Here is a 27,221-nt window from a genome sequence, read left to right as displayed (position 1 = left end):
ATATAAGAATTTTCTAGAACTGAAGGACATAATTCTCCAGATTAAAATGGTTCAAGAACCCAACACACACACACAAAAGACCTGTACCAAAGCTTATCATCATATAATTCTAGAACATCAGAGATAAAGATTCTAAAAGCTTTCAGAGAGGAGGTGTGAATTGCATACAGTGAATCATAATTGCCAAAACTTGGAAGCTATCAAGCCATGAAAAGACCTGGAGGAAGCTTTAATGCATATTGCTAAGTGAAAGAAGCCAATCTGAAAAGGCTACATACTTTATGATTCCAGCTAAATGACATTCTGGAAAAGGCAGAACTATGGAGACATTAAAAAGATAGTGGTTGCCAGGGATTTATTGTCAGTGGTTGCCAGAAGGAAAGATGAACAGGTGGAGCAAAAGTGATTTTTAGAGCAGTGAAACTATTCTGTATGATACTTTAGTGGTGGATACATATTACTATACATTTGTCCAAACCCATAAAATGTACAGCACAAAGAGTGAACCCTGATGTAAATTATGGACTTTAGTTAATGAAAATGTATCAGTGTTAACTCATCAGTTCTAACAAATGTACCGGGCTGATGCAAGATGTTAATAATAGAGGAATCAGCCCAATCTGGAAAATGGGCAAGGGATTTTAACAGACACTTCATAAAAGAAAGTATGAAAATAGCCAATAAGCACATGAAAAGATGTTCAGCATCATTAATCGTCAAGGAAATGCAAATTAAAACTATAATGCAATACTACAACACATCCATTGAAATACCCCAAATTTAAAAAACTGACAATACCAAATGATGGCAAAGATGTGGAGCAACCTGAACTTCTGCATTGCTGGTGGGAATGTAAAATGGCAAAGCAAATTTGGAAAATTGGTCAGCAGTTGCTCATAATTTAAACATGCATTTACCATGTGACCCAGCAATCCAACTCATAGGTATTTAATGAAGAGAAATGGAAGCATGTACCCATTGAAGACTTGACCACAAATAGTCAGCAGCTTTATTCATGATAGCCCCAAACTGGAAACAATCTAAATGTCCATCAACAAGGAAATGGTTTATTTATAAAGTGAAATACTGCTCAGCAATGAAAAGAAACGAACTACTGACATATAGCATGAATTATTCTCAAAAATATGCTGAGTGAAAAAAGTCCGTCATTGACTGCCAGTACTGGGGTGAGGAAGAGAAGACTGGCAAACAGAGAGCTTGAAGGAATTTTAGATGTGATAGAAATGTTCTATTTTCTTTATTGAGGTGGAAGGTTATAGGTTTATACCTTTGTCAAAATTTATTAAACTATGCACTTAAAATTGGTGCGTATTATTATATGTAAATTATGCATCAATAAAATTTACTGTAGAAATATTTGAGATGAGTAATTTCTAACCTATAATTAGGCATCCAAATTTCTAGTGTTGTGAAGGTGGAATAAAGACATTTTCAGATATAAGAAGCATTGAGTATGGTGCGAGGTATATTCCTCTTTTCTGGTGAATGTCCTAAAGAGCGTACTTCTGCAAACAGGGAGAAAACCAAAAAAGAGGAAGATAGAAGGTCCAGGGGAAACAGAGGATCTGAAAGGAAGTCCAAGAATGATAGCTGATCAACAAGATTAGGGAACAATCATGCAGATTGTAACAGGGGACCTGACTCCTCTGGAAAGGAGGCCTGCAGGGGAGAAATGAAGCTGATCTTCTTGAGTTTATAGGAAATATTACTAATAAATTTATGTCAAAATGTTGAAGCATCTGAAAAATTCCCCTGGAAAAGCAGGCAAATGAGAAAAATAAGACAATTGTTAACTCCAGAAAAAAAAAAGGAGGGTACAAGAAAGAAGGTCTGAACATAGTGCTCAATATGACTTAGTGAGTAATATTTGTGTAACCATAAGAATCTAAATATTAACTTGTTATTTGATAAAAAACTGTGATAGTAAGTAAGAGGTAGTAAGAGGGTGGGTGTGGGAGAACTGGGACCTCGTTTATCATGATGGGAAGTCAGTAACCTAAAACTGAGGTCTCAAGAAGCCGCAGCATATGCATCTTTAGAAATAAATAGGCAAATCACTAAGAAAACAGCTACACAAGTTGAAAATGGTTGCCTCTTGAAAAGGGAATAACCAAAGGATAGGAAGAGATAAGCCAGGAAACTGCTTTTATTCATAAGGGACCTTTTGGTTCTAACTTTTAAAATTATATATATGTTTTAATTTGATAAAAATTAAAGTTAATAAAAATAGAAAGTGTCTTCAAGCTCTACAAGTCTGTGAACATGGAGTGTTTTTCCTGTCTTGAGGCAAATAGCTCTTTTTGCTCTCTTGAGATTTCCTCCCCTGAATGTAGCTCTGTATATAAAAGTATGTAAATAGGCCAAAATCTGTTAAACCTTGTGCTGTAGTGTTGGCGAAGGCTAAAAGCATAGATAGGGGAATATATTGAGGTAAATGAGGGGAGGATGATAGGTGCAGACAGCCAGCCTACAATGTTTCCATATAGACAAGAAAGAAAAAAGATTTGAAGAGGCATAAGGCTAAGGAAACAAGCTAGGCAGGAGAAAGGAAAGAGAATAAAGGATTAGAAAAGGAAAAAGAAAGGGGGACAAAAATATGATAGCGAAAATAAAGAGAAGAGAAGAATGGTCTCTAATTCTCTGCCCCCTCTAACCTCTGCGCTGTCCACCACTACTTCTTACTAGAACCAGAGTCCATTCTCGAATGGCTGATCCCATGTCTTAAGCTGAGCCCAACCAGGAAAATCAGGCATCTTTCCTTACTTTAGTCTTCAATTGTAAGCTGAACTGTGTCAAATACAAATGTGTTGCACAGGACACTTTAGTTATCATCATCATTTTTCACCACCTGAGATACACAAGTTAGAACTTCTGGATCTTTCTGCTGTAGCACTTATCTTTTCTCTCATACTTTACTTTTCCTTGCCCTTCTGCACTATATTCTGAGAGAATCTCTGGCTCAGATTTTCCACATCAAAACTGAATTTTCAACCATATCTGTTCTGCACATTAGTCCATGTATTGAGTTCTTTTAATTGTACTATCATGTTTCTAATTTCTAGATATAAATTGTTCTTTTTCAGAGAAGTCTATTATGTTTTGTGGATATGATAGACTTACTAATCTGTGTGATGATAAATTTATATTACTTATTTTAAGGCTCATCCATTTTCTGTAATAATCCTTTCTTCTTCACAGTTACTTTCTTTGTAAAATTTGCTCTCTTTCCTGCTGTTGACTTTTCTTGAGTGTTTGGTGAATTTGGTCTGTCTGTCTGTATATACTGAAAAAGGCCTAGAGTAAAAAATCTCGGTAGCTAGTGTGTTTCTTTAGCTAAGGTGAGAAACCCTTTTGCTCTGGCAGTGAGTGTAGGTTCTGATTATAGAAGCTGTGTCTCAGATGTTGTTGTGAGGGAGTTGGAGTTGGTGATGAGGAAATCCCTCATGGCAGCCCTAGCACCCACTTTGGGAGATTCCCTGGGCAGGGCTCCCACTTTGAGTCCTGTACTCACCACTTTAATCCCATGGGCAGGCGCCAGAGTCAGCTGCACTCAGAGCAGGTCTGGTGGCAGCTGTTCAGTTGTCTTTTAATTATCCCAGCAGTCGCCCGTGGCCTGTTCCATTACTCGCTCGAGTGACCACTGAGCTCGGAGTTGTTCTGGTGTTCTTCTGGGCAAATTCCCCTTTTTAGAAAATCTTCTTTGTCCTGTTGTAAGCTTTCTGGTTTAGTTGAAGTTTCACCATCAGTTTGTTTCCATCTGTTTTATCTTTCAGAAATTCTTCATTGTTCTACTTAGCTGGCGTGATATTTCTTTTGCCCTTCCTTCAGCTGTAGATTTATTTTCCTGTTTTTCTTTCTTTTGTTATTTCAGTGATAACTTTGGAGGGAGAATAAAATATGGGTGATAAATATAAATTTATCACATTGAACCAGAAAATTTCCTTAGGTCTGTTTACATATGAGAAAACTAAGGTCCAGAGAATGAAAAGGAAAAAACCACACAGACAAAAACTTGCCCGAAGTTATCCACTTAGTATATGCAGGACCAGGATTTAAATCTCAGTCTGCCTGCTTTCAAAACATGCTGTTTACATGCTCACACACACTCATGCAGTGTGACCGAGTGGTTTAAAGAATTTTGTTAGAAATGTACTACATTTTAATTTCTCTGTTTTTGAGGTTGCGTTTAGTGTGTTGTGCCTATTGGTAGGCATCTTTTGCTATTACAAAGCTGTAGTAAATAATCTTATGTAGAGATAATTTACCACATATGAGACTATGTCTAAACTCTAAGTTCTGAATAGAGTTGCTGGGTCCAAGGGTAGATAGATTGTGCCAAATGGCCCTTCTTAGATATTATACCAGTTTACATGCTATCTGATAATATTCCTCGTTCTCCACATCCTTTCCAATATGTTGAATTATGCACCTTCTCATCTTTGCCAATCTGATGATTTTATTTTCTTAATTATCTCAATTTAGGTGGTTTTTTTTCCTTCTTCTCCCCAAAGCCTCCCAGCACATAGTTGTATATTCTAGTTGTGGCTCCTTCTAGTTGTGGCACGTTGGACACCACCTCAGCATGGCTTGATGAGTGTTGCTAGGTCCGTGCCCAGGATTTAAACTGGTGAGACCCCGGGCTGCCAAAGCAGAGCACGCGAACTTAACCACTTGGGCCACAGGGCTGGCCCCTCAATGTAGTTTTAATCTGTATTTCTTTTATTGTGAATTAGGTTGATCATTTTCCAGTGATTTTATGTGACCTGTTCATATTCTCTGACCATTTATCTGTTGGATTATTCAGTTTTTATCTTATTGATTTATAGGAGTTTTTTTTATATTAGAGAAATTGGTTCTTTGTCTACATCATATTTAGAAAAATAAAATATTATAACTGCTGTGCATAGTTACAGCCAAATGCAACATAAAACCAGAAACCTCTTTACCAACAACTGAAGAAAATTAACTGTGAACATCAGAATCACTAGATACTGAATCAACTGTTAGAAGAGTAGAATGTGCAGGGCCGCAGCCATGAGTATGCTCAGGCTTCAGAAGAGACTTGCCTCCAGTGTCCTCCGCTGTGGCAAAAAGAAGGTCTGGCTGGACCCCAATGAGACCAATGAAATCGCCAATGCCAACTCCCGTCAGCAGATCCGGAAGCTGATCAAAGATGGCCTGATCATCCGGAAGCCTGTGACTGTCCATTCCCGGGCTCGATGCCGGAAAAACACCTTGGCCCGCCGGAAGGGCAGGCATATGGGCATCGGTAAGCGAAAGGGTACTGCCAATGCTCGAATGCCAGAGAAGGTAACCTGGATGAGGAGGATGAGAATCCTGCGCCGGCTGCTTAGAAGATACTGTGAATCTAAGAAGATTGACCGCCACATGTATCACAGCCTGTACCTGAAAGTGAAGGGTAATGTGTTCAAAAACAAGTGGATTCTCATGGAACACATCCACAAGCTGAAGGCAGACAAGGCTCGCAAGAAGCTTCTGGCGGACCAGGCTGAGGCCCGCAGGTCTAAGACCAAGGAAGCACGCAAGCGCCGCGAAGAGCGGCTCCAGGCCAAGAAAGAGGAAATCATCAAGACTCTCTCCAAGGAGGAAGAGACCAAGAAATAAAGCCTCCCCCTTTCTTGTCTGTACATAGTGGCCTCGACAGTTCGGTAGATCAACCATTCAATAAAACAAGCCTGTGTCTGCCCAAAAAAAAAAAAAAAAAAAAGAAGAAGAGTAGAATGTGCAGAAGCCACTCTCAGGGCTAGGTAATGCTTTCTACTTCATGTGTGGTAATTTTTAAGTTTTTTAATAATATATTTTTTTGCTAGGATCAGTGTGGCTAATGGGGATATAAAGGTTTTTTTTTAACAAGATTTTAAATGGAGAAAATAATGATGTTGAGCTCTTTGCAAAGATGATAAAAAACCTTAATAACTTGATCAGGGATCCCTAAGGCCTTGTTTTCTTCCCCTACTTGAGCTGCCTCACTCCAACACAGGGACTGGTAGGCGCGTTGACGCTTCCCTTTAAAGATGACTGTGCCTATCTTGTGTTACATATATCCATACTTACTCATGTTTGTGATAGGGACACAAGCATGACCAAAAATAGTAGGTTTATTTCCTGCACAGAGAGAGAGAACTTGTATATTTCTTAAAACATTCCAGCAAGTCCTCGAGTTTTTTATAGAAGTCTGTTTCTAAAGGAAGTCCTAAAAGGTTGAAGTGACTTTTAGAATAAAAAACAACTTCTGGGGCCAGCCCCATGGCCAACTGGTTAAGTTTGTGCGCTCCGCTTCGGCAGCCCAGGGTTTTGACAGTTCGGATCCTGGGCGTGGACATGGCACCACTTATTAGGCCACGTTGAGGCGGCATCCCACATGCCACAACTAGAAGGACCCACAACTGAAAGTATACAACTATGTACTGGGGAGATTTGGGGATAAAAAGAAAAAAAAAAAAGATTGGCAACAGTTGTTAGCTCAGGTGCCAGTCTTTAAAAACAAAAAACAAACAACTTCTTTTAAGCATACAGCCTATGCAGACAAAAATTTTAATTGAATCAAAGTTTGATTTGTTCGTTTGGGGTTTTTTTTACTAGTCACCGAACTTAGTAACATGGATCTTATTTTATTTTGAAAATATTTTATCCTATTTCTTTTCTTTTCTTTCTTTTTTTTTCTTTGATGAGGAAGATTGGCCCTGAGCTAATATCTGTTCCAGTCTTCCTCTCTTTTGTATGTGGGATGCTGCCACAGCATGGCTTGATTTGATGAGCAGTGTGCTGGTCCGCAGTTGGGATCCAAACCTGTGAACCCTGAACCACCAAAGCGGAGTGCACGAACTTAACCACTACACCACTGGGCTGGCCCCCCAATTTATTTTCTTAACATTTTTTCTCATCAAGACTAGTAAAATGAGATACTGTATCTTGTTACTGAGTCAAACTATCTATCTTATAATATTCAGTGTTGATGGTAGACAGCCATGTAAGTTTTCTTTGAGTCTTAAATACAATTTATCTAGGTTAGATTTCTGAAACAAAATAGGATTGAGGAATTAATATATGGAGCAGAGCAATGGGACTGATTTAGATAATCTTCTTTGAACAACTTCCTGATTTCAAAAATGACGGGAATTATGTGATTACTTTCCCATCAGCACTTATTGTTGTTGTTTGGTGGGTTTTGTATGCTTGGTTTTTCAGAATCCTACAGAATTTGATTTCTTTATCATTTGTCGTGATAGAGAAGGCAAGTTTAATTGAAAGCTATTATTATTTGCTTTTACAAATGAATTTGTTTTGTTTGTTTTGTTTTTTAGATTCCATATTTAAGTTAAATCATACAGTAATTGTCTTTTCTGTGTCTTATTTCACTTGGCTTAATACCCTCTGGGTCCATCCATGTTGTCGAAAATGACAAGATTTCATTCTTTTTTATGGCTAATATTCCATTGTGTGGGTATATGTATACAGTCACACACCACATAGCAAGGTTTTGGTCAACAATGGAACATATATATGATGGTGGTCCCATAAGATTATAATGGTCTGTGGTAGGATGTACCATTTAGGTTTGTGTAAGTGTACTCTATGATGTTCCAACGATGATGAAATCACCTAACGCCACATTTCTCAGAACATATCCCTCTTGTTAAGTGACACATGACTGTGCCTCATCTTCTTTATCCATTCATCTATGAACACTTAGGTTGCTTCCGTATCTTGACTATTGTGAATAATGCTGCAGTGAATGTAAGGGTGCATATATTTCTTTGAATTAGTGTTTCTGTTTTCTTTGGATAAATACCCAGAAGAGGAGTTGCTGAATCATATTGTGGTTCAATTTTTCATTTTTTTGAGGAACCTCCATACTGTTTTCCATAGTGGCTGCACCAGTGTACATTTCCACCAATGATGTACGAGAGTTACCTTTTCTTCCTGTCCTCACCTACACTTATTATTTTTTGTCTTTTTTTTTTTTAAAGGATTGGCACCTGGGCTAACAACTGATGTATTTTTTGTCTTTTTGGTAATAGCCATTCTGACAGGTGTGAGGTGATATCTCATTGTGGTTTTGATTTGCATTTCTCTCATGATTAATGATCCTGAGCATTTTTCATGTGTCTGTTGGCCATCTGTATGTCTTCTTTGAAAAAATATCTATTCAAATTCTTTACCCATTTTTTAACGAGTTTGGTCTGTTTTTTTGGATATTAAATTGTATAAGTTCTTTATATATTTTGGATATTAACCCCTTTTGTTGGATGTAAACAAAACAGAAACAGACTCATAGATACAGGAAACTGATGGTTACCAGAGCGGGGAGGGGTTGAGGGGTGGATGAAATATGAGGGAGTACAGTTAAACCCATAACAGTGATTAATTAATATCTGTTCATTTTAGAAATTTCAAATAACCATTAGAAACCTTAAGAGAAAATAAAAGTAATCCTTAATCTCAAAACCTAAAATCTACCAAGGATATATAACCTACCAGAATTTTTTTCTAGTAATATATATGAAATAGTTTATAAAAACAGAGTCATCCTGAATATAATGTCTTGGATTATGCTTTTTTTTTTCCATTTAATAGTATGTTATAAATATCTATAACATAATTCATTAATCAGTCCCTAAATTTCTGGAATTTAGGTTATTTGCATCTTTTCCTAGTATAAATAGTACAGAAATAACTGAAGCTTTCAAAAACATTCCCACACAGAAACTTTCTAAAATGCATATACTATTTTCTTCCATTTCAAAACATAATCCAACCTATTTTTCCATTTGTCATTGTTATAAGCATTAATTATTTTACTGTTATTATACCACTTTATTCTCAGTTAACAGCTGTATAGCTTTGTCCATTCACTAAATGCCCCTAGACTGCTATGCCCTTTAGTTTCTGTTCCTGCCTTTTATAGAACATATTTTACCTTTTGCTTGCAGCTCTCATTTCATGATAGTAACACTGTCCCTACTTATAGCATATTCTAATGTGCTTTAGACTGAAGAAGCAGTTAATCAAAATTGTTGTAATTATCTTTAAAATAAGTAATTTCTGACAGAGTCTTGAGTGATTCTCCTATGGTAAAATCAACTGACGTGCTAACTTCTTAACATCAGATTTTCTTTGATTCAAAGACCTTTTCTCACGTTCTCATATTATGTGGCCACATTGTAGGTAGTTTAAGTTTCTGAATAAATGATCTTTGTATCATTGAGGTAATATTTTATAGGGGAAATCTCACTCTACTGTATAATATATTACTTTGGAAAAATACTCTCATTTTATATTCCGTTGTGATACTGATTTCTTATCTTTTATTCTTTAATTAGGATTACCTGAGTTGGAGTTGGAAGCAATTGATAACCAGTTTGGACAAGCAGGAACAGGCGATCAGATTCCATGGGCAAATAATACAGTGACAACTGCAAATCAAAATAAACCAGAAGAGTGAGTAATACATTTTGTTTTTTATAAAGTATCAGATACCAACTTCTACAACAAAGAACTACTTTTCCCAAACTGGATTCTAGTCTACATTGTTATTGTGTGAGATATCAATAGACGTGAATGTTTAACGAAAAAAAGGGATGGAGGAGGACACCGAGTTAAACAGATTTATTTATTGCATGACTACAAAGCTGATGTACAGTGTAATTACCAAGAGATTGATACATTGTGCAGTTGTTGTTTTATTTTTCATCTCTTGCTTTGCTTTGATTGATTACCGTAAAACTTCTGGGACCTCTGAATGAATTGGCCTCAGTACAACAATTATGTTGCTCTTGAGCTTTTAGTTATATAATTATATTTTCCAGCTTTTCTCTTTGTTTGGAGCAAGAGGGTATAAGAAGGGAAGTACTTTCTGCATCTACTCGGCATCCCATCTTGATTAGAATTTAATTTCTTAGTCCACATAGGTAGCTCCTTTCCAAAACATAGAGTACATTCCATACACAGCAACTAAAGGATAGCTAGATGGTACCAAGTGTGATTTAGAGCCTTAACTATTAACTGTATTCCCCTTTACTTTCCCAAAAGAAGAATCCTTATAATTGTATAATTATGTTAGTGTTATTAGTATTACTATTATTTTCTATATATTTCTAAGTTTTATGCATCAGTTGGTATCAGTTTGGATTAGACTACGTATTTCCTACATGTAATCAACAGTTGTTTTGTTGCTTAACACTGAGTATGTTTCATTTTTCTAGTTTGATTTCTTTTGTAAATGATAATCATGTCATATTATCAATACACTATGATCATCTTTGAAAGTTAAGTAGTATAATATGTACTGTTTTGATTATGGTTCACTTATCAATAATTAGTGGCATTCATAGAATAAATAAGTAGAATAAATCTTAACATAGGGTAAATGATTTCCTGAGTTTTTGGTTGATTTATACTTTTTACTTTTGTTAAGAATTCTTTTCCCTTTATTAACTATGTTTGGTTAATTTTTCAGGCTATTTCTGTAAGCTAATATGAAGAATATGGAAAAAGAGTTCAGTGATTGGCAAAATAATGAAAAATATATTCAAGCTACATACGAACGTTCATAAATTTCTGCACATTAAGTATAGAACATTTCATTGCATAAGAATTGTTGAAAAAGCATCTCAACGGAGAATTTTCTAGAACTAGATTTGTGTATCTGTGTGTGTGTGTATTTACATTCTTAAGATTGAATACTTATTTGCTATATCAGTCTTAAACTTTCTTATATTTTGATTCTGCAGCCAGTGTATTAGTTCACAATTAGATGAGCTTCTCTGTCCACCAACAACAGTAGAAGGAAGAAATGATGAGAAGGCTCTTCTTGAACAGCTGGTGTCGTTCCTCAGTGGCAAAGATGAAACTGAGCTAGCTGAACTAGATAGAGCTCTGGGAATTGACAAACTTGTTCAGGTATGTATTGAAGTTGGCATTATTTAAATGATGCAGCCCTAAGGAGCTATAAAATGATTTTTAAGCATGATTTTTCAATATCGTTCCCACTGTGTTTTATTTGTTTTGTAATTTACCCTTGTGAAAGTTATCAAAATATATAATAGTTAAGTAATGGGTGTTTTAAGGAAAATTTCATAATAATTAGAATTAGAAAGTCTTAGCCTTTCAATATGGAACAGAATCTTTGAAGCTCCCTCTAGAATAGACTCCAGATTTATATCATCACTTCTTATTTTAGGGCTTAATTTATCATTCATCTATGCTAGACTTCAACCTATATAGTCAATGACAGTCCAACTTCCAGGTTAGTATTTTTCATACTGTGGGGTTAAAAAATCAATTTAGCACATCATGACCAGCATTTTTTTAATGGAGTAGAATAGTGTGGAACACAAAGTATTAGAATGCATAGCCCACAAAAAGGAGAAGTTATGTTTTATGAAACTTTCCTTTCAGTTACACACACGCACAACAGGTCCCAATTTAAATTATATTTTTTACAATGAGTAATAGTCAAAAAGGTTGAAAGCCGTAATTCTATGGCGTTCTGTTAGGTCAGCTATGTGTTTTTTTGTTCAAATAAGATAAAAGCATGAATTCTGTATCTGAGGTAGAAAAAATCCTAATTAATCCCTCCTTTAGGAATCTACTTTTATTGGTAAACTGTTAAATGTACAGTTTGTTGATTCTTAGTCTTTTTAATGTGGTTCTTTTCAGATCTTTTACCTTTATTTCAGGTCTTTATTTTAACCATATTTTCATCTGTTTACTGAGATTTTAAACATCTCAGTTGATCTATTAACCCATTTCAAAAGTAACTTTCATAAGTGATTCCTTTAGGTAGCAAACTTCTGGAGAGCTTCATGAATTCAGCATGAATATATTATGATGAAACATTCTAGAGATAACATGCTCTCAGATGCAAAATTAAATAGAGGAGCCTTGGCAGAAATTTATTTGTAAAATGTTCTGGCTTATTTTCCAACAGGGAGGTGGATTAGATGTATTATCAGAGAGATTTCCACCACAACAAGCAACACCACCTTTGATGATGGAAGAAAGAGCCAACATTTACTCCCAGCCTTATTCTTCTCCTTCACCTACTGCCAATCTCTCTAGCCCTTTCCAAGGCATGGTCAGGCAAAAACCTTCCTTGGGGACTATGCCAGTTCAAGTAACACCTCCCCGAGGCGCTTTTTCACCTGGCATGGGCATGCAGCCCAGGCAAACGCTCAACAGACCTCCAGCTGCACCCAACCAACTTCGACTTCAACTTCAACAGCGATTACAGGGACAACAGCAGGTGAGTACTCTTGTTTAGCAGGTGATAGTTTTTAAAGGTATATGCTAACTCTCTCTGTAATAAGGCAGCCCAATTGCTACAAGAAAGGTGTCAAGTCCACTTCCAGAACCTTTATGAAAAAACTATCCTTGGTCTGCTAGGATAAAAATAAGGGACACTTTCGTTCAATTAAAGAGTGCTGCCTCCCAACATGCTACTTTGAGACCTGCAATTTTTAAAAGCAGTTTAGTGTTGTTATTTGAGATAAAAAATATTTAGGATGAACATCATACAATTAAGTTAATAAAGAAGAACATAGCTTAATTTATAAGGTAGAGCATCAAGAGACACTGTTTATGAATGTTGGAGCAGAAAATGAAGTTTGTTTATGTTATTTGAAGTTGGAGTGATTGAAGCCTAGTGATGTTATTATATTAGGAGAGTGGAGGAAGGGATAGTTTGAGGGTCCTGGAAGTTGTGCATGAATTAAATCTTCTCTCTCTACAGGTAATAAGTAGGTAAAGTGGCATAAATATTTAAGACTGTATAAACAGCAAATATAAGGATGATCATCAAGAACCAAAAAAGCAAATGGTTAAAAGAATTGTATCTGGGAAGTGGTACTGGGGCTGTAGATTGTTACTTCTTGTTATTCATCTTTGTGTATTTTTTTCAATGATATGCATATATTGCTTCGAATTTTTTTTAAAAAAGTATTTAAAGCAATTCCCTGAAGCCTTACTAATTCAAGAAGGAAGAGAAAGAAGGAGCTGAATTATGTTGGAGAGGCAGTATGATATAATAGTTATAAGAATTAGCTCTAGTTTCAAGTCCTCATTCTAACCTTAACTTAGGTAAGTTGACAATTAAATTGTTTACCCTTTTAAAGCCTGTGATTCCTCATCTATAAAAAGAATCTAATATATCATTCCATTAGCTCACAGGTGATGTGTGGGTTAAATGAGATAATAGGTGTAAAAGCTCTTAGCGCAGTGCCTGGCATGTAGAGGCACTTAATACTAGCTATTATAAAATTTTATTCAATAAACATAATAAATAATATAAAGTGTTCTCCCCTTCTGCTTAAAAAGAGGAAGATGATGAAAGGGAGACAGAAAAAGGGAGTGATGAGACAGGAAAAAGTATTTTTTTTTAGTGGTAGACTAACAAAGAAAGGAATAATTTTTAAAATGCTGGGGTGGAATAAAGGACTCAAAGAGGAATTAAGGGAAGAGAGGGAAGAAAAGAGGAACAAAAAGAAGGGAATAGTGATATGTTCTAGGTATTAATTTAAGATAAACTACTTCTTGTTATAACTTATCATTCGTCATTAGAGATTACAAGAATAAAAAAATGCTTAATAGTTCCCCTGTATTTAATCTTTCACAAAACATATTTAGGAGGACTATACTAGGTACTGTGAGAAATACAAAGAATGAAAGATACAGGCAAGTTTCAGAACTTAACAGTCAGCTTGGGGTATTCAAAACGTATACACCTGAAAAGTTAAGTAACAGATCAGGCAGTAAGTGATTAAGTGCTAAACCAAAAAAGTAGAGGAAAGAGTAGATATGCTGATTTCCTCATTTTGTAGCATGGAGTTCAGTAAATACTGTCTGAAGTTAAAGGTTCAGTGAGCAAGGCCGCACCAATAATCTAGGTGAGATACATGAATGAGTGAAATGATAATTCACATGTAGTTCAGAAAAAAGTTGGTTTTGCTGTAATGTACTCCTTAGGCAGAGTAGCAACGCTAGGATATACATGAAGTAAGGATGCAAATAGGTGAACATGACTCTTTGTTTCTTCCTTTATATATTATGGAGGTATGTCCAAAGTTTGGTGGTCTTGGTAGCCCAACAGAGTAAAATATCCATCAAGTTGGAGAACTACAAAATTTCGGACATGCTATTTTTGTTTTAATTGAGATAACATTGATTCATAACATTATATAAATTTCAGGTGTACATTATATTTCGACTGCATTGTATTCACCACCAAAAGTTTAGTTGCCGTTCAAGGGCACACTGTGTTTTAAGCCCTCAGACTGTCAGTACACAAAAACAACTATACTGCCATATAAGACAATAACTCTGCTACCTAATTAGCCACATCATCCAGACCTACTCTTTGAATCCTTCCATAAATTCTTCTGTTCAGCAGTGGGGCACTCAGTCCATAGTGGCTCTTGCACTCCAGATGCTAGGAGTATTCCATGTGTCCATCTAAGGGCTCTCTGTGAGAAGATCTGGCCAAGACTTAGCTCAGCCAATGTCTCAGTTAATGCTTTCAGCAACAAGGAAAGAAAAAAGATCAACTCAAAGTTGTAAAACAGTGAAAAATATGTATTTTGACTCAAATATTGAGATGATACAAAATAGAGACAGGTCCAGGTGTGGTTACTTCAGAGCCTCAAGAATGTTATCAAGGATCCAAGACCGGAGATGAATCTATCTTTTTACTCTGTAACCCTTGGCAACTAGAAAAATGGCAGCTGAGGTTACAAATATCGCATATAAACAAAACTATCTAGTAGGAAAAGAGGAACTGTCTCTTTCCTATGGATCTCTTTTCAAAAGTCAGGAAACTTTTTCCAGAAGGTTCTTGTCCCTCTTTCCTCCCTCTCCGTACAAAAAAAGAAAAAAGGAAAAAAAAAGGATTTCACATATTTGGCTAGCCAGAACTGAGTCACCCTCACTACTTACTGGCAAGGAATGACTTAGAGAAGGTGTAGGTTACCCCTGAGATGTGTGATTTGGGATAGTTAGCTGAACAAAATCCTATTTTGTCATCAAGGAAGAAGAGGAGAGTAAATGACTGTGGTTTGGAAATTGAGGTTTAAATATATTATTTAAAGTTATATAGGCAAATTTACAGTTGAGATCAAATTGGTAAACTGAGGTGGAACATCTACCCTCTCTCTTGCCTTAAATTCTGTTAGATGACAAGTTGTATAATTTAAGTGAGTAAGCTCATATCAGTGCAGAAAAAAAGAATACCATCAGTGCACTAAAAATTAAGCAATTTTGAAACATAGAAAGCAAACATAAGAAACAAAATTATCATATGCAAATAATAGAACTGCTTCCATAGAAAATCCAAGAGAATCTATAGGGAACTTAGAACTAATAGAGAACTTCAGCAATGTTTCTACATAAAAGAACAAGAAATAAAAATTAATGGCAATCCTTTTTACTAGCAAAAACAAAACCAATTAGAAAATATAATTTCAAAATATATTCACAATTTGCAAAACTTAGGAAAGTATGAATAATAATTGAAAGTCAAAAAGAAGAGTCCAAAAAAAAGGTATTTGTGAATTAAAAGACTATTTTTCTGAAATTGAGCTATAAACTCAACATGGAATTTGACAAATAGATGCTAAATTTATTTTAGAAGCATGAATACAATCTTAAAGAAGAAGGAGGATGAACTTGCCCTACCAGATAGCAAGATTTAAAACCAAGCTTTAGAGCCAGCCCTAATGGCCTAGTGGTTAAAGTTTGGCATGTCCGCTTTGGTGGCCCAGGTTCAGTTTCCAGGTGTGGAACCACAGCACTTGTCTGTCAGTAGCCATGCTGTGGTGGTAGCTCACATAGAAGAACCAGAAGAGCCTACAACTATACACAACTATGTACTGGGGCTTTTAGGGGGAAAAGGAAGGAAGAAAAAAAAGAAGGAAGATTGGCAACAGATGTTAGGGTGAATCTTCCTCTGCAAAAATAAAATTAAAAACCTGTTAAATAAAATAAAAAAAAAACAAGCTTTAGAAATTAAAACCAAACAATGTGTAACTGGCATAGGGATAGACAGTTCTATCAATTGGAACATAATAGAGAACCCAGAGACAGACCCAGGTGTGTACAGAGACTTAATAAGTGACAGAGGTGGCAATCAGTGGGGAAAGGATGGCCTATGTAATAAATGCTGGTACATTTTGCTGTCCCTGAGGGGAAAAACATTAAATTAGATCCTTATCTCATACCATACACAAAAATAAATTCTAGGTATTTTAATAACCTAAATGTGAATGTGAGGAGGTCTTTATGGCTTCTTAACAAAAGGACATACAGGAAAAGGTTGATGTTTGCATTAAAATTTAAAACTTATAAGTTAAAGAGATACCATAAACAAGGTTAGAAGACGGGCCACAGACTCAGGGAAGATATTTGCAACCCCATATAACTGACAAAGGATTAATACCTAGAATACATCAGATTCATAGCATGGCATTCATAATACACTTACCTCACTGGATTGACATCACCTGTTTACTTGTTGGTCCTATCCTCTCCTTCCCCCTTTCCTCTTGCCCAGCGTGGGAGCTGTAAGCATCAGGAATTCAGCACAGTGCCTGCTAATTTGAGAAAGCAAAGAAAGGGACATATTCAGATCTTTATCATAGCTTGTTTCTTTTTAATGAATTTTGAGAAGATCAGTTTAAAAACAGATATGATTTCTTGACCTTAAGTATATCTCATTGACTAGAATATGGTACATAGGAAAAAAAATATTCTAAATTTGATTATACAGTTATGAATAATCCCCAGTTGAGGGACACAGGGAGGAAAAACACCTGGACAACTAGTATAGGTGCATTGGTTGAGACTTAAAGAACAGCAAAAATGAAGGAAGGAGCTGGTGATTAAGAAATACAAAGTTATAAACCTTTAGATGTAGTATTGCTTACATCTCAAATAAGCAAAGGCTCAAAAAGATATATCTATAATACCAATAAGGAACTCCCAAAGTTCTATTTTGGGAAAAGGACAGCAGCAAAAATGGGTAGACCTACTGCTTGGAGAAAATGATATAACATTGGCTGACAAAAGATACAACTATTCTATTCCAGTTTTGTTTTCTTCTTCTGTAGCAAGGTCCATGGTCTTCATATGATCAAGAAAAGAATAATATGAAGAGGGAGTAACAGTCAAGACAGATAAAGAAATATGGTGTACTTAGCCATCTTAAAACAAATCAAGACCAGATATGTTATGTGTTAGGTTACTAAAGAAAGGTGTGGAGCTGGTGTAAGAACCACTATTGATGATATTTTATAGATTATAGAGAATAGAAATGACCAGAAAATAGAACTAAGATCAAAGGGCAGAAAATACAGGGATGCAGATTTCACCTCTGGGTTTCTAGCAATGAAAATTGCCTGATAAAAGAATAAACTTATTTAAAGAACTCCTTGTCTTGGTAAGAATTTATGCAGTGGCTGGATCAGGGCTCTCAACCTCAATACTGTTAACATTTTAGGGCTGGATAATTCTTGTTAGCGAGGGGCTTCCTGTGCATTGAAGGATGTTTATCAGCATCCCTAGCCTCTATCCCTAGATACTAGTAGCAACCCCTCCCTAAGTTGTGATAACCAAAAATGTCTTCAGACATTACCAGATGTCCCTTGTGGGGCAGAATCACCCCTAGTTGCGAACCTCTGGGCTAGATAATCATCTTTTAAGTTTATTATAGAAGAACTTCTTGCTAAGGCATTAAAAAAAATCCATTCAGACAGACAAAATGACTGCCAGCCTTAACAGTGCACATGTGTGTGTGCATGTGCATGTGTGTTGGCTGGGTTTGTACTTTGCCACTGGCCACAAGCCCCACGTTTCCTTTGGTAGTACAACAAGCCTTTTGACCTGGCCTTATAGGCTTTTGAATTTGTGTCCAGAGCTCTGAGGACTACCAGCCTCTCTCCTCCCACTCCCTAACCCCCTAAAAGTTAAGATTTCTGAGGAGATAAAGGATATGGTGATCCTTTTGGGAAGACTTCCTTAGAAGAAGTAGGACTTGACCTGTTTGCCAGAAAATGGGTAGCATTTTCGTAATCAGAGAGAAAGGAGGGTCAGAATGAGACAGTTGTACACAGCATTAGTCAGGTGGTACACACAGATAGTCAAGGAGAGGGAAAAATGAACAAGAATTATTTCATGGGCAAAAATAGATCAATTTTTCTTCAATAGGAAGTGCTTGCAGGTTGCTGCTACTTAGAATAATGCTGTCTACTTCTAAAAATAGCCTATTTATTTTCTAAGGTTTTAACTTATTTTCTAAGGTTTTAATGTATTTTCTAAAGTTTTCCCATTTTTACTACTTCTCAAGCATCTTTCCTCTGTCCCCAGCCATTCCAGTCTCACGTTATCTCACAATTCAAAGAATGTATAAAGCTCCAAGTTTGGAATCCCAACTCCCACTCCCCAGACAATTTTACTTCTCTTTATTGCTAAGTATTAATGTATTTTCACCTGTCTTCATTGCCTTCTCTTCTCTTTTTGTACTTGCTGTTTTTGCTTCCTCAAGTTAACTCTACTTTCAGGGTCTCATTGAGCTCAGTCATGCTCTTTGTCCTGGGCTGAGTTAGTTGCTGCCTCTGCTGCTGTAGATGCCTGTAAATGTGGAAGTACAGCACTTGTGCATTGTGCTGTTCTGTTTTGGCCTCTGCCACTCAACAGAGAATTCCCAGAGGATAGATATTTGCTCACCTTAGTAGCCTTCAAACTTTATGTAGTATCTTGCATATACTGCGTTTTTGATAAATCTTTGTAAAATTAGTGCTTTATTTAAACTTATGTCCATGGTCTGTTGCGTTTAAGAAGGGTGTCGATTTTTTTACTTGAGTCTCTTTGATTTTTAAAACCGTAATGATAGTCTCTTTGTTTTTGAAGTGATTCTGAATGTTTTATCCTATTCTCCAATGCCTGAAAGTTGTAGTGTTTAGTTTAGTGTTTAGTGTTTACATTGAGCTTTTCCCCCAAAATCAGTTTGTTTTCTGATCTAATGGGAGCCAGAAAGTGAATGAAGCCAGAATTAAGAATTGAAGTATTCTGAGATGAGATATTTAATCACTGTTTACAGCTTTTTGGATTCTCTTGTAAAACTTTAATAGGCTTTCTAGTTTGCATATAATATATTAAAATGTATTAAATGTATTAAAATATATTGATATATCAATATCTTATATCAGTATAATTTATAAGTTACATAGTACCATACAAATAGAAAATAGTATTGATATTATTGTTACTATTCTTTCTCTAAACAGTTTATTCATGTCAAATTCTTGAACAAGAACTTCTTTAAGTCATAGATTGTTTATAAGGAAGTATCACTCGCGAGGATGCTTGTTTTGTTACCTGATAAAGTTAAGGGATGCCTATTACCTGGAACCCTAAGCCTGATATAGACAGCATCTTCCAAACTAGTATTCCATAGAATAGTGTTCTAGGAGATAAATGTTAATGGCTATATGTCAGAAAAAAAAGTTTGTGATAAATAAGTCGCATAGTATATCCCCTTTTTGGGGATCCACAATGTGCTTTGGCCAATTAAAGGCTCATAGAATTTCTGCAGTAAAGAAATCTATTTCACCTTGTGTAACCCATCATTTCCAATACTTAATACAGCACAGCATGCTATTTTCCTGGCACATCTATTAATATCCTGCAGAACAATGTTCTTTAGAACACCAATTAGGGAAATGCTGGTCTAAAGTAATTACTTCTTCTAGTTAAATAAATAGTCCATTTTCTCAGACCATTTGTTTCTTACATAATTCTCTCCAGCTATTGAAACCATGTTGGATTATCCTCAAATATGTACCCATCAGAGAGGCACCTTCCAAGTGAAAAGTACTTAAACTTTTTCACTCATCTTCCAGATCTTTGTAGAATGTGCTCTATTGTATACTTACTTTTTTACTTATAATAATTTAAGACCTAGGGCTGATGCTTCTTTTCTCTCCATTATTGCACTTATCTGAAATAACTAAGAATTAACATGTTTTTAAAAGTATGATAAAAGTGTTTGTGTGCACACATGTTTGTATACACACTGCAGAACACTAAATATGGCAGAGCACTTGAAAGTAGAATACATACGTGTACATATATATGTGCACAGGTATTTACACATGTATGTATACATGTGTGTATGTGTGTATGTGTTGTACTTTTAAGTGCTCTGCCATATGTAGTGTTCTGTAGGCAGGAAATATTTGATAAATATTAGGAATTGCCATCCTTTTAGCAAATAAACATGGGAAATAATCTATTAAATCGGTCATATTAAAACTTGCTAGTAATCAGTAAAGTTTGTGTTACTCTGTAAGGACCACACTATATGTTTATATGTAGAACTGTGATATCTCATTGTTTCCATTTTTCTCTAGTTGATACACCAAAATCGGCAAGCTATCTTGAACCAGTTTGCAGCAAACACTCCTGTTGGCATCAATATGAGATCAGGCATGCAGCAGCAAATTACACCTCAGGTAATGTGAGAAAACCAGACAGTGTTAGTACTTCTCTAACCCAAGCCGTGTTTCTTAAAGTGTTGACTTGAGTGTCTTTGAAATGGTCTCTGAACTGATCTTTTAATGACGTTTGTAGTGTAGCTTTCTTCCAGAATGAATTTATAATCAACTTGTAATATCCCTTAATGATATTTGCTCTGAAGCCAAGGGTTCTTTTGTTTCTGTTTGTTTTGTGTTATCTAGTACTCCTTACTTAACTTCCACACATAATTTAATATTTTTGCTTCAACTGCTTTTTTATGTTTTCTTAACCAAGTTGACACAAAAATTTGGGGGATGATGGACTTTAGAGAAGATTTAAATAAGATTCTTCTTTTCTTCGTAAAATGGACTGAGGTGGATTTGGGGCAAATGCAGGAAGCCAACACTAACCAAAGGGGATAAAATACTGACAAAAACTGCTGATAAGCAGCAATACTGTTATCATCATAGATCCAGACTTGGGTTTCTCTTTCTTGTAAATCTCAGTGGTTAGCTCCTGCCATGATAATTAGATAATAAGGAAACAAGACCCCACTTTTGGAATTCACGTAAAGATGATTTCTATCAGAAAGTCGTATGTCACAGTTTCTTCTAGGTTGGACTATATCTAGTTGGCAAGTTTAATTTTAATGGAGCAGCATGCTGTAATCAGATCCTCGATCTGAACTGACGTTTTCTTAGGGGGGCTTTAATGACATGCCACGTTGCTTTGCAAGTTCGACCAAAAACTGATTGCAACCTAATTTTACCACTTCTTTCCTCACCATGGTATTATAACTATTAAAACACTGACTCTAATACCTAGAGAGTAGTCTTATCCTGTGACAGTAATATAAAATAGCTGTTTCCATTTATTTCTGTTTGTTATATTATTTCTAATTGATAAGTGATAATTTGTTTGGCATTGGTTCCTGGATTTCTGATTCTTTCTTTTTTTTTTTTTTGGTGAGGATGATTCACCCTGAGCTAACATGCATTGCCGATCTTCCTCTTTTTTTCACTTGAGGAAGACTAGCCCTCAGCTAACATCTGTGACATTCTTCCCCTACTGTGTATGTGGATTGCCCACAGCACGGCTGATGAGCGGAGAAGGTCTGCACCCAGGATCTGCACCTGTGAACTTGGGCTGAGAAAGCAGAGCGTTTGGAACTTTAACCACTCAATCGTGGGGCTGACCCCTTGATTCTTCCTTTTTTAGTGGTGTTTATAGGTTTTTCTAATTGTAAAGATAATGCATGCTCATTATAGGTAATTTGGAAAATACAGAAAAGTATGATGCAGAAAGTTTAAATCACCTATAATCACATTTTATTCCTTTAAATAAGGTATAATAAGTGATCTCAGTGAGAAAAGGAAAAAACTAAATTTCTCCATACTAGAAACACAGTAAAGTTTTTGGAAATGAAAGAGAAAAAAGTCGGGACAACTGAATGTCAGATAAGATAGAAGTCATCAAGCATGTCTTCTTTCTCTTCTTTATGGTTTTCATGTTTTTCTTAACAGTTTCACGGCCTATAATACTAATAAATATATATACTTTTTTTGACTTTCCTCAGTTCTGTATAACTTTTAATTGAGAATTTGCATTTAACCAGCTCTAATAGTCAGATATTGTTTTAGCATTTCTCAACTACCTTTAATCTGTAAAATGTACTTAATTCATTTTCTCTCCTGTGATTATTACTTAAGAGGTTTTTGTTCTGTTTCTGTTTTAGTTTCCCTTGTACACTGGTAATTGCTACATCTTTTGTTGCTGCAAACTTCTAAGCTTATATCCTCTAAGCCTTCCAAGACAAGTAGTGATTATAATAATATTAATAAGTGAGGATTTTTTCCTCCCTTGCAGCCACCCCTGAATGCCCAAATGTTGGCACAGCGCCAGCGGGAGTTGTACAGTCAACAGCACCGACAAAGGCAGCTAATACAGCAGCAAAGAGCCATGCTCATGAGGCAACAAAGCTTTGGGAACAACCTCCCTCCCTCATCTGGACTGCCAGTTCAAATGGGGAACACCCGTCTTCCTCAGGGTGCTCCACAGCAATTCCCCTACCCACCAAACTATGGTACAAATCCAGGAACCCCACCTGCTTCTACCAGCCCATTTTCACAACTGGCAGCAAATCCTGAGGCAACCTTGGCCAACCGCAACAGCATGGTGAACAGAGGCATGACGGGAAATATGGGAGGACAGTTTGGCACTGGAATCAATCCTCAGATGCAGCAGAATGTCTTCCAGTATCCAGGATCAGGTATGAGGATCACAACTGAATGTTGCTTTTATAAGTACTCCATACAAGCTCAGGTCTCTCTTCATGTGTGTTTTAGTTCACTGACGTTAGGCAATATGCTGAAGGAGAAAGACATTGATGTGGGAGTCAGGAGATCCAGGCTCCAGACTCAGCTCTTGCCACTAAACGGTTGAATGGTTTGAGGTTTATCTCTCTTTGATAGTGAAGATGATTAAATTAGAGGATCTATAAGGACCTGTCTGATTCTAAAATTTGTAACATTTTGTGTGCAAAGCACATTTTCTTATTTTCTCTCATGGATCCCTATAAGAGTCTAATGAAAGTGTGCTTCAGACAATGGGTTTAAATACATTAACTTGGAATCAACATACAATTTTTTCATTATGTTGGAGGTTTTATTTTTGATAGTTTACATCAGGATAATCAATCTTCCCAAAGTGTCTCGGACTTCTCATTGATGTCACCACTCTTAGCAGTTTAGGTTGTAAGCTATTTCTCTGCAACTCAGGTAACTTTCTGGCTTCCAAAAGGTTTTTTCTTTTTTTAATCTTTCATTTGCATTGTCTCTCTTCCATTCTCTTTGTCCTAGGTGGTGATATCTTTTTAAGTTTTTCTTCTATCACTTTGAGATTCTAATAGATAATGACAATAAAACACATTTGATTAATCCATCATTTTTAATCAAACTTTGATTCAAAATTAAGGGCAAATTCCTGAAAAAAAATTGAAATAAATCTTTTGATTTTTGTAAGTGAAAGAAAAAGTAAATTTTTGTTGTTGTTGAGGAGGATTGGCCCTGAGCTAACATCCGTTGCCAATCTTCCTCTTTTTGTTTGAGGAAGATTGTTGCTGAGCTAACGTCTGTGCCAGTCTTCCTGTGTTTTGTATGTGGGTCACCACCACAGCATGGCCTGATGAGCAGTGTGTAGGTCTGCACCCGGCATTGGAACCTGTGAACCCTGGGCTGCTGAAGTGGAGCACGTGAACTTAACCACTATGCCACTGGGCTGGATCCCAAGAAAAAGTACATTTTAAGCCTGCTTAAAAATGAATTTCAATGAGAAAGCTGCTGTTTGACTTGAATAAAATGTTGAAGATATATAGAGATTTTTGACAGCTAAGTCAGTTTAGACTTTTCATTCTAATGGCAACAAGTGCTAAAATCCTTTGACTATTAAATTAAGTATCTGAAGAGATTTGTGTCAGAGAGTACTAGAATTCTCTAAGACATTTTAATCAAAATTATGCCACATTAGTTCCTTTGTCCTCAAGACAATGAAGTCATCTTTGGCTGGTTTCTATCACTGACACTATCTCTGCGGGCAAGAAAAGGATTATAAATCCATATTTTAATTATAAGATTGAATGGGAGTGACCTTCAAAAGTGTTATATTTTCATGTCTGATGATTTCTATATGCAGAGAATTTGACAAACCCTTTTCACTTTATTCTAGCCTGCAGAAGTACTTTCTCCAATGTTAGAAGACTTGTATAGTTATCTGTTTCTCCATTCCTTTTCCAAAATGGCAGCTTAGCCAAAACAACAACTAGATTCTTAGTAGCATTTATGATATTAATTGCAGAGCCTTAAACCAAAGATTTATCTCTTTCATTGGGGAAAAAAAAACTAACTACAAGTAAGCCAAACATTAATAAATTCCCCAAGGATTCTTTTTTTAAAAAATAAAAATAATATTTGTGTCAATTTTCAGTCATGCTCTTTAATATCCTTCTCTGGAAAGCCAAGAAAGAACTTCCTGTCCTGCTCACATTCCTTGACAAAGCCGCCTCGAAAGGCAGTGTTTCAAAGCTCCAGTTCCAATGAAGTGGGCAAGGTTTCTTTCATTGTTGTTTTTGATCTATTGCAAGTTAATATAGAACACAGTGATTGAGGTAACGAGTGCAGCTTACTTCTTCACCTGGCAATATAACCAGATGTCTTGCCCCTCCATCATAAGTGCTCTATCTGGTTCCTGGATTTTCCTTTCAGTTCAAATTTTAATTGACAAAAAATACTTTTCACAAAATAATTTTTTTTGATAGAGTTGGCATTTATGCAACAAACAAAACCCAGAAGCTGGGTGCAGTGAAGAGAGTAGTAGTTTCCTCCAGTTGCAGCTGAAATGAAATGGCAGAGCTTTCAGTTCTTCCGGAAACTGCTTGAGATTAGTAGGGGGATAATTGTTAGTTTTTCTGGCAAGCATTAAAACATTTAAAGATACAAAGATTTTTATTTCTTCCACGGCTCTGAGTTGTAAACTCACTCTGACGTGATCAGCAGCCTGGTAGAAGGCTTCAAGACCAGGCTTTGTGTTGGTACAAATTCAAGTTCTGGAAAAGTTCCAGTCTTTTCAAATCAAGCCTTCTCCAAAAAAAAAAAAGCCGCCACATGTTTTTGTAAATAAAGTTTTATTGGATCACAGCCATGTTCATTAGTTTATATATCGTCTGTGGCTGGTTCCACACAGCAGAGTTGAGTGGTTGTTATGGAAACCTTATGGCTTGCAAAATGGAAACATTTACTATGTGGCCCTTTGCAGAAAAAGTTTGCTGATCACTGTGTTAACTGATGACAGTAAAGCCGAAGGATGAATACATTAGCTTTGCTTTAGTCCTTCACTTTGGCGTCTCTCAGCTTAATATAGGCCCAAAGTAAATGAAGGAACATGTAGGTAATAGTAATGGCAGCACATGCTTTCTTTTATTTCTCGAAACAGAAGATTTTTCTAGTCTATCATGCCATAATGATTAGCGCACAAAAACAGACATTTAAAATTTATTTTATATTAAGGCAATATTCAAAGTAAATATGAGAGAAATTTTTAAAAATTTTATACCCACTTCATGAATTCCTTGAAGCTGGTCCAGAGCTCCCTCTTCTGTGAACTACAGTAAACATGCTACTCCACCCACCCCTCCTGAGTGATCTCATCTACTCCGGTGGCTTCAGTGACTTTTTCATGCTAATGACTCTCTTCTCTATCTCTAAACCAGATGTCTCAGCTCGTGTATACAGCTGCCTACTGGACAGACATAGTTGAATTTTCCACCAGAACCCCAAACTCAACTTGTCCTAAGCTAAACTCAGTAACTCCACTTCCCTTTCCCTTCATATCTCGATGTTACAGCTATAACAAACCTCAAGTTCCAAGAAAGAGGACATCCCTTGCCCTCTTTTACTTCTAAGCCTTTGTACTTCCTGTACCCTCTGTCTAAAATATCCTTCCCTCACCTGTCTCATTCCTATTCCTCCTTAGAGGTGTCTCCTCTGGGAAGCCCTCCCTTACACTCCTAGTCATAAGCACTCACTATCCTGTCTTATAAGCATTTGTTAACCTAGCTGCCTTTCTCTTTAGACAACTTGGTCCTTGAGTGAGCAAAGTATGACTTTTTCCATCTTTGTTTCTCAAGTGCTTAGCACAGTGGTCTGGCAGTGAGTAGGTGCTCAGTGAATCTTTAAAGAAGTAAATGAATGGAAGGATGAATCCTAATTCTAGTTGCTGCTGCCAAATGGCTGTGATGCTATTTATGGTCCTGAAGGGAGACTTAACATAGTCTAGGCAAAGATGCAAAGATATAATTGTAGAATTTTTTTTCTTTTTCTTTCTTTCCTTCTTTCTTTTTTTTTTTGCTGAGGAAGATTCTCCCTGAGCTAACTTCCATGCCAATCTTCGCTGTTTTTAGTATGTGGGCCACCAGCACAGAGTCACAGAGTGGTTTAGGTCCACACCTGTGAATCGAACCTGGGCCACCAAAGCGGAGCATACCAAACTTAACCACTAGGCCACCAGGGCTGGCCCTATAATTATAGAATTTTTAAACTAGAAGGAGCTAGATTGTCTGATTCAAAGAGTCCAAGGTCCAATGTAGTGGCAGAACTGGGACGAGAACTCTAACTACCCCTCCAATTCATTGTTCACAGACTGTTTCTTTCTGTTAAAACTAGATCATCTGATAAGGAAAACATGCGCAGTTAGAATGTGAGATGAGGCCAGAAAGAAATATCAAAAAGCATGCCAGTGTACTTGGAGGCTCTTATTTATTGTTTAACTTTGACCTCACAGAATATAATATCCAGAATATAAGTATCTTTTCCCTTACTCACATATGTATATTTTCTGAAATAAATTATTTCATCATAAATAACATTAAAAATGCATTTGAAACAGACAAATGTTTTTTAAGGATCACAATCAAAATTGTTAAAATTTAAAATGTAGAATTAATACAAAGACAATCAATATATAAATGAAGATGATGGGAAAAAACTCACTCTCTACAGTCATAAATGAAAAAAAATTTTCTCCATATGTTCTAAATCAAACTCTTTTACAGAGGTTAAATTACATATGGAGGAAGCAGCCAGGAGAAAATTTGTAGCTTTACTTACATAATCTTTAACAAG

General features: G+C 36.2%; 2 protein-coding genes across 26 annotated transcripts in view; both read left to right on the top strand.

Annotated features, from left to right (window-relative positions):
* The window catches only part of NCOA1 (nuclear receptor coactivator 1), a 251,118-nt gene that overhangs the window by 204,098 nt on the left and 19,799 nt on the right, over nt 1-27,221 (top strand). For all 25 annotated transcript variants that reach the window (XM_070573176.1, XM_070573179.1, XM_070573170.1 and 22 more), the window contains 5 exons: nt 9,366-9,483; nt 10,776-10,944; nt 11,975-12,289; nt 20,442-20,543; nt 22,414-22,816. In XM_070573176.1, the coding sequence (XP_070429277.1) occupies nt 9,366-9,483; nt 10,776-10,944; nt 11,975-12,289; nt 20,442-20,543; nt 22,414-22,816 (1,107 nt within the window). The remainder of the gene's footprint in view (nt 1-9,365; nt 9,484-10,775; nt 10,945-11,974; nt 12,290-20,441; nt 20,544-22,413; nt 22,817-27,221) is intronic.
* LOC139075600 (large ribosomal subunit protein eL19-like) lies at nt 169-5,714 on the top strand. The gene has a single exon (XM_070573194.1). It carries the CDS (start codon nt 5,038-5,040, stop codon nt 5,644-5,646), a length of 609 nt encoding a protein of 202 aa, XP_070429295.1. The 5' UTR covers nt 169-5,037; the 3' UTR covers nt 5,647-5,714.

This window comes from Equus przewalskii, chromosome 14 (assembly GCF_037783145.1).
Source record: "Equus przewalskii isolate Varuska chromosome 14, EquPr2, whole genome shotgun sequence".
Classification (NCBI taxonomy): Eukaryota; Metazoa; Chordata; class Mammalia; order Perissodactyla; family Equidae; genus Equus; species Equus przewalskii.
The sequence above is the reverse complement of the archived record's forward strand: the minus strand, read 5'-3'. Positions and strand labels throughout refer to the sequence as shown.

What these genes read in the sequence shown, in the direction of transcription:
- LOC139075600 (XM_070573194.1), top strand. Translation starts at nt 5,038, where the DNA reads ATGTGCAGGGCCGCAGCCATGAGTATGCTCAGGCTTCAGAAGAGACTT.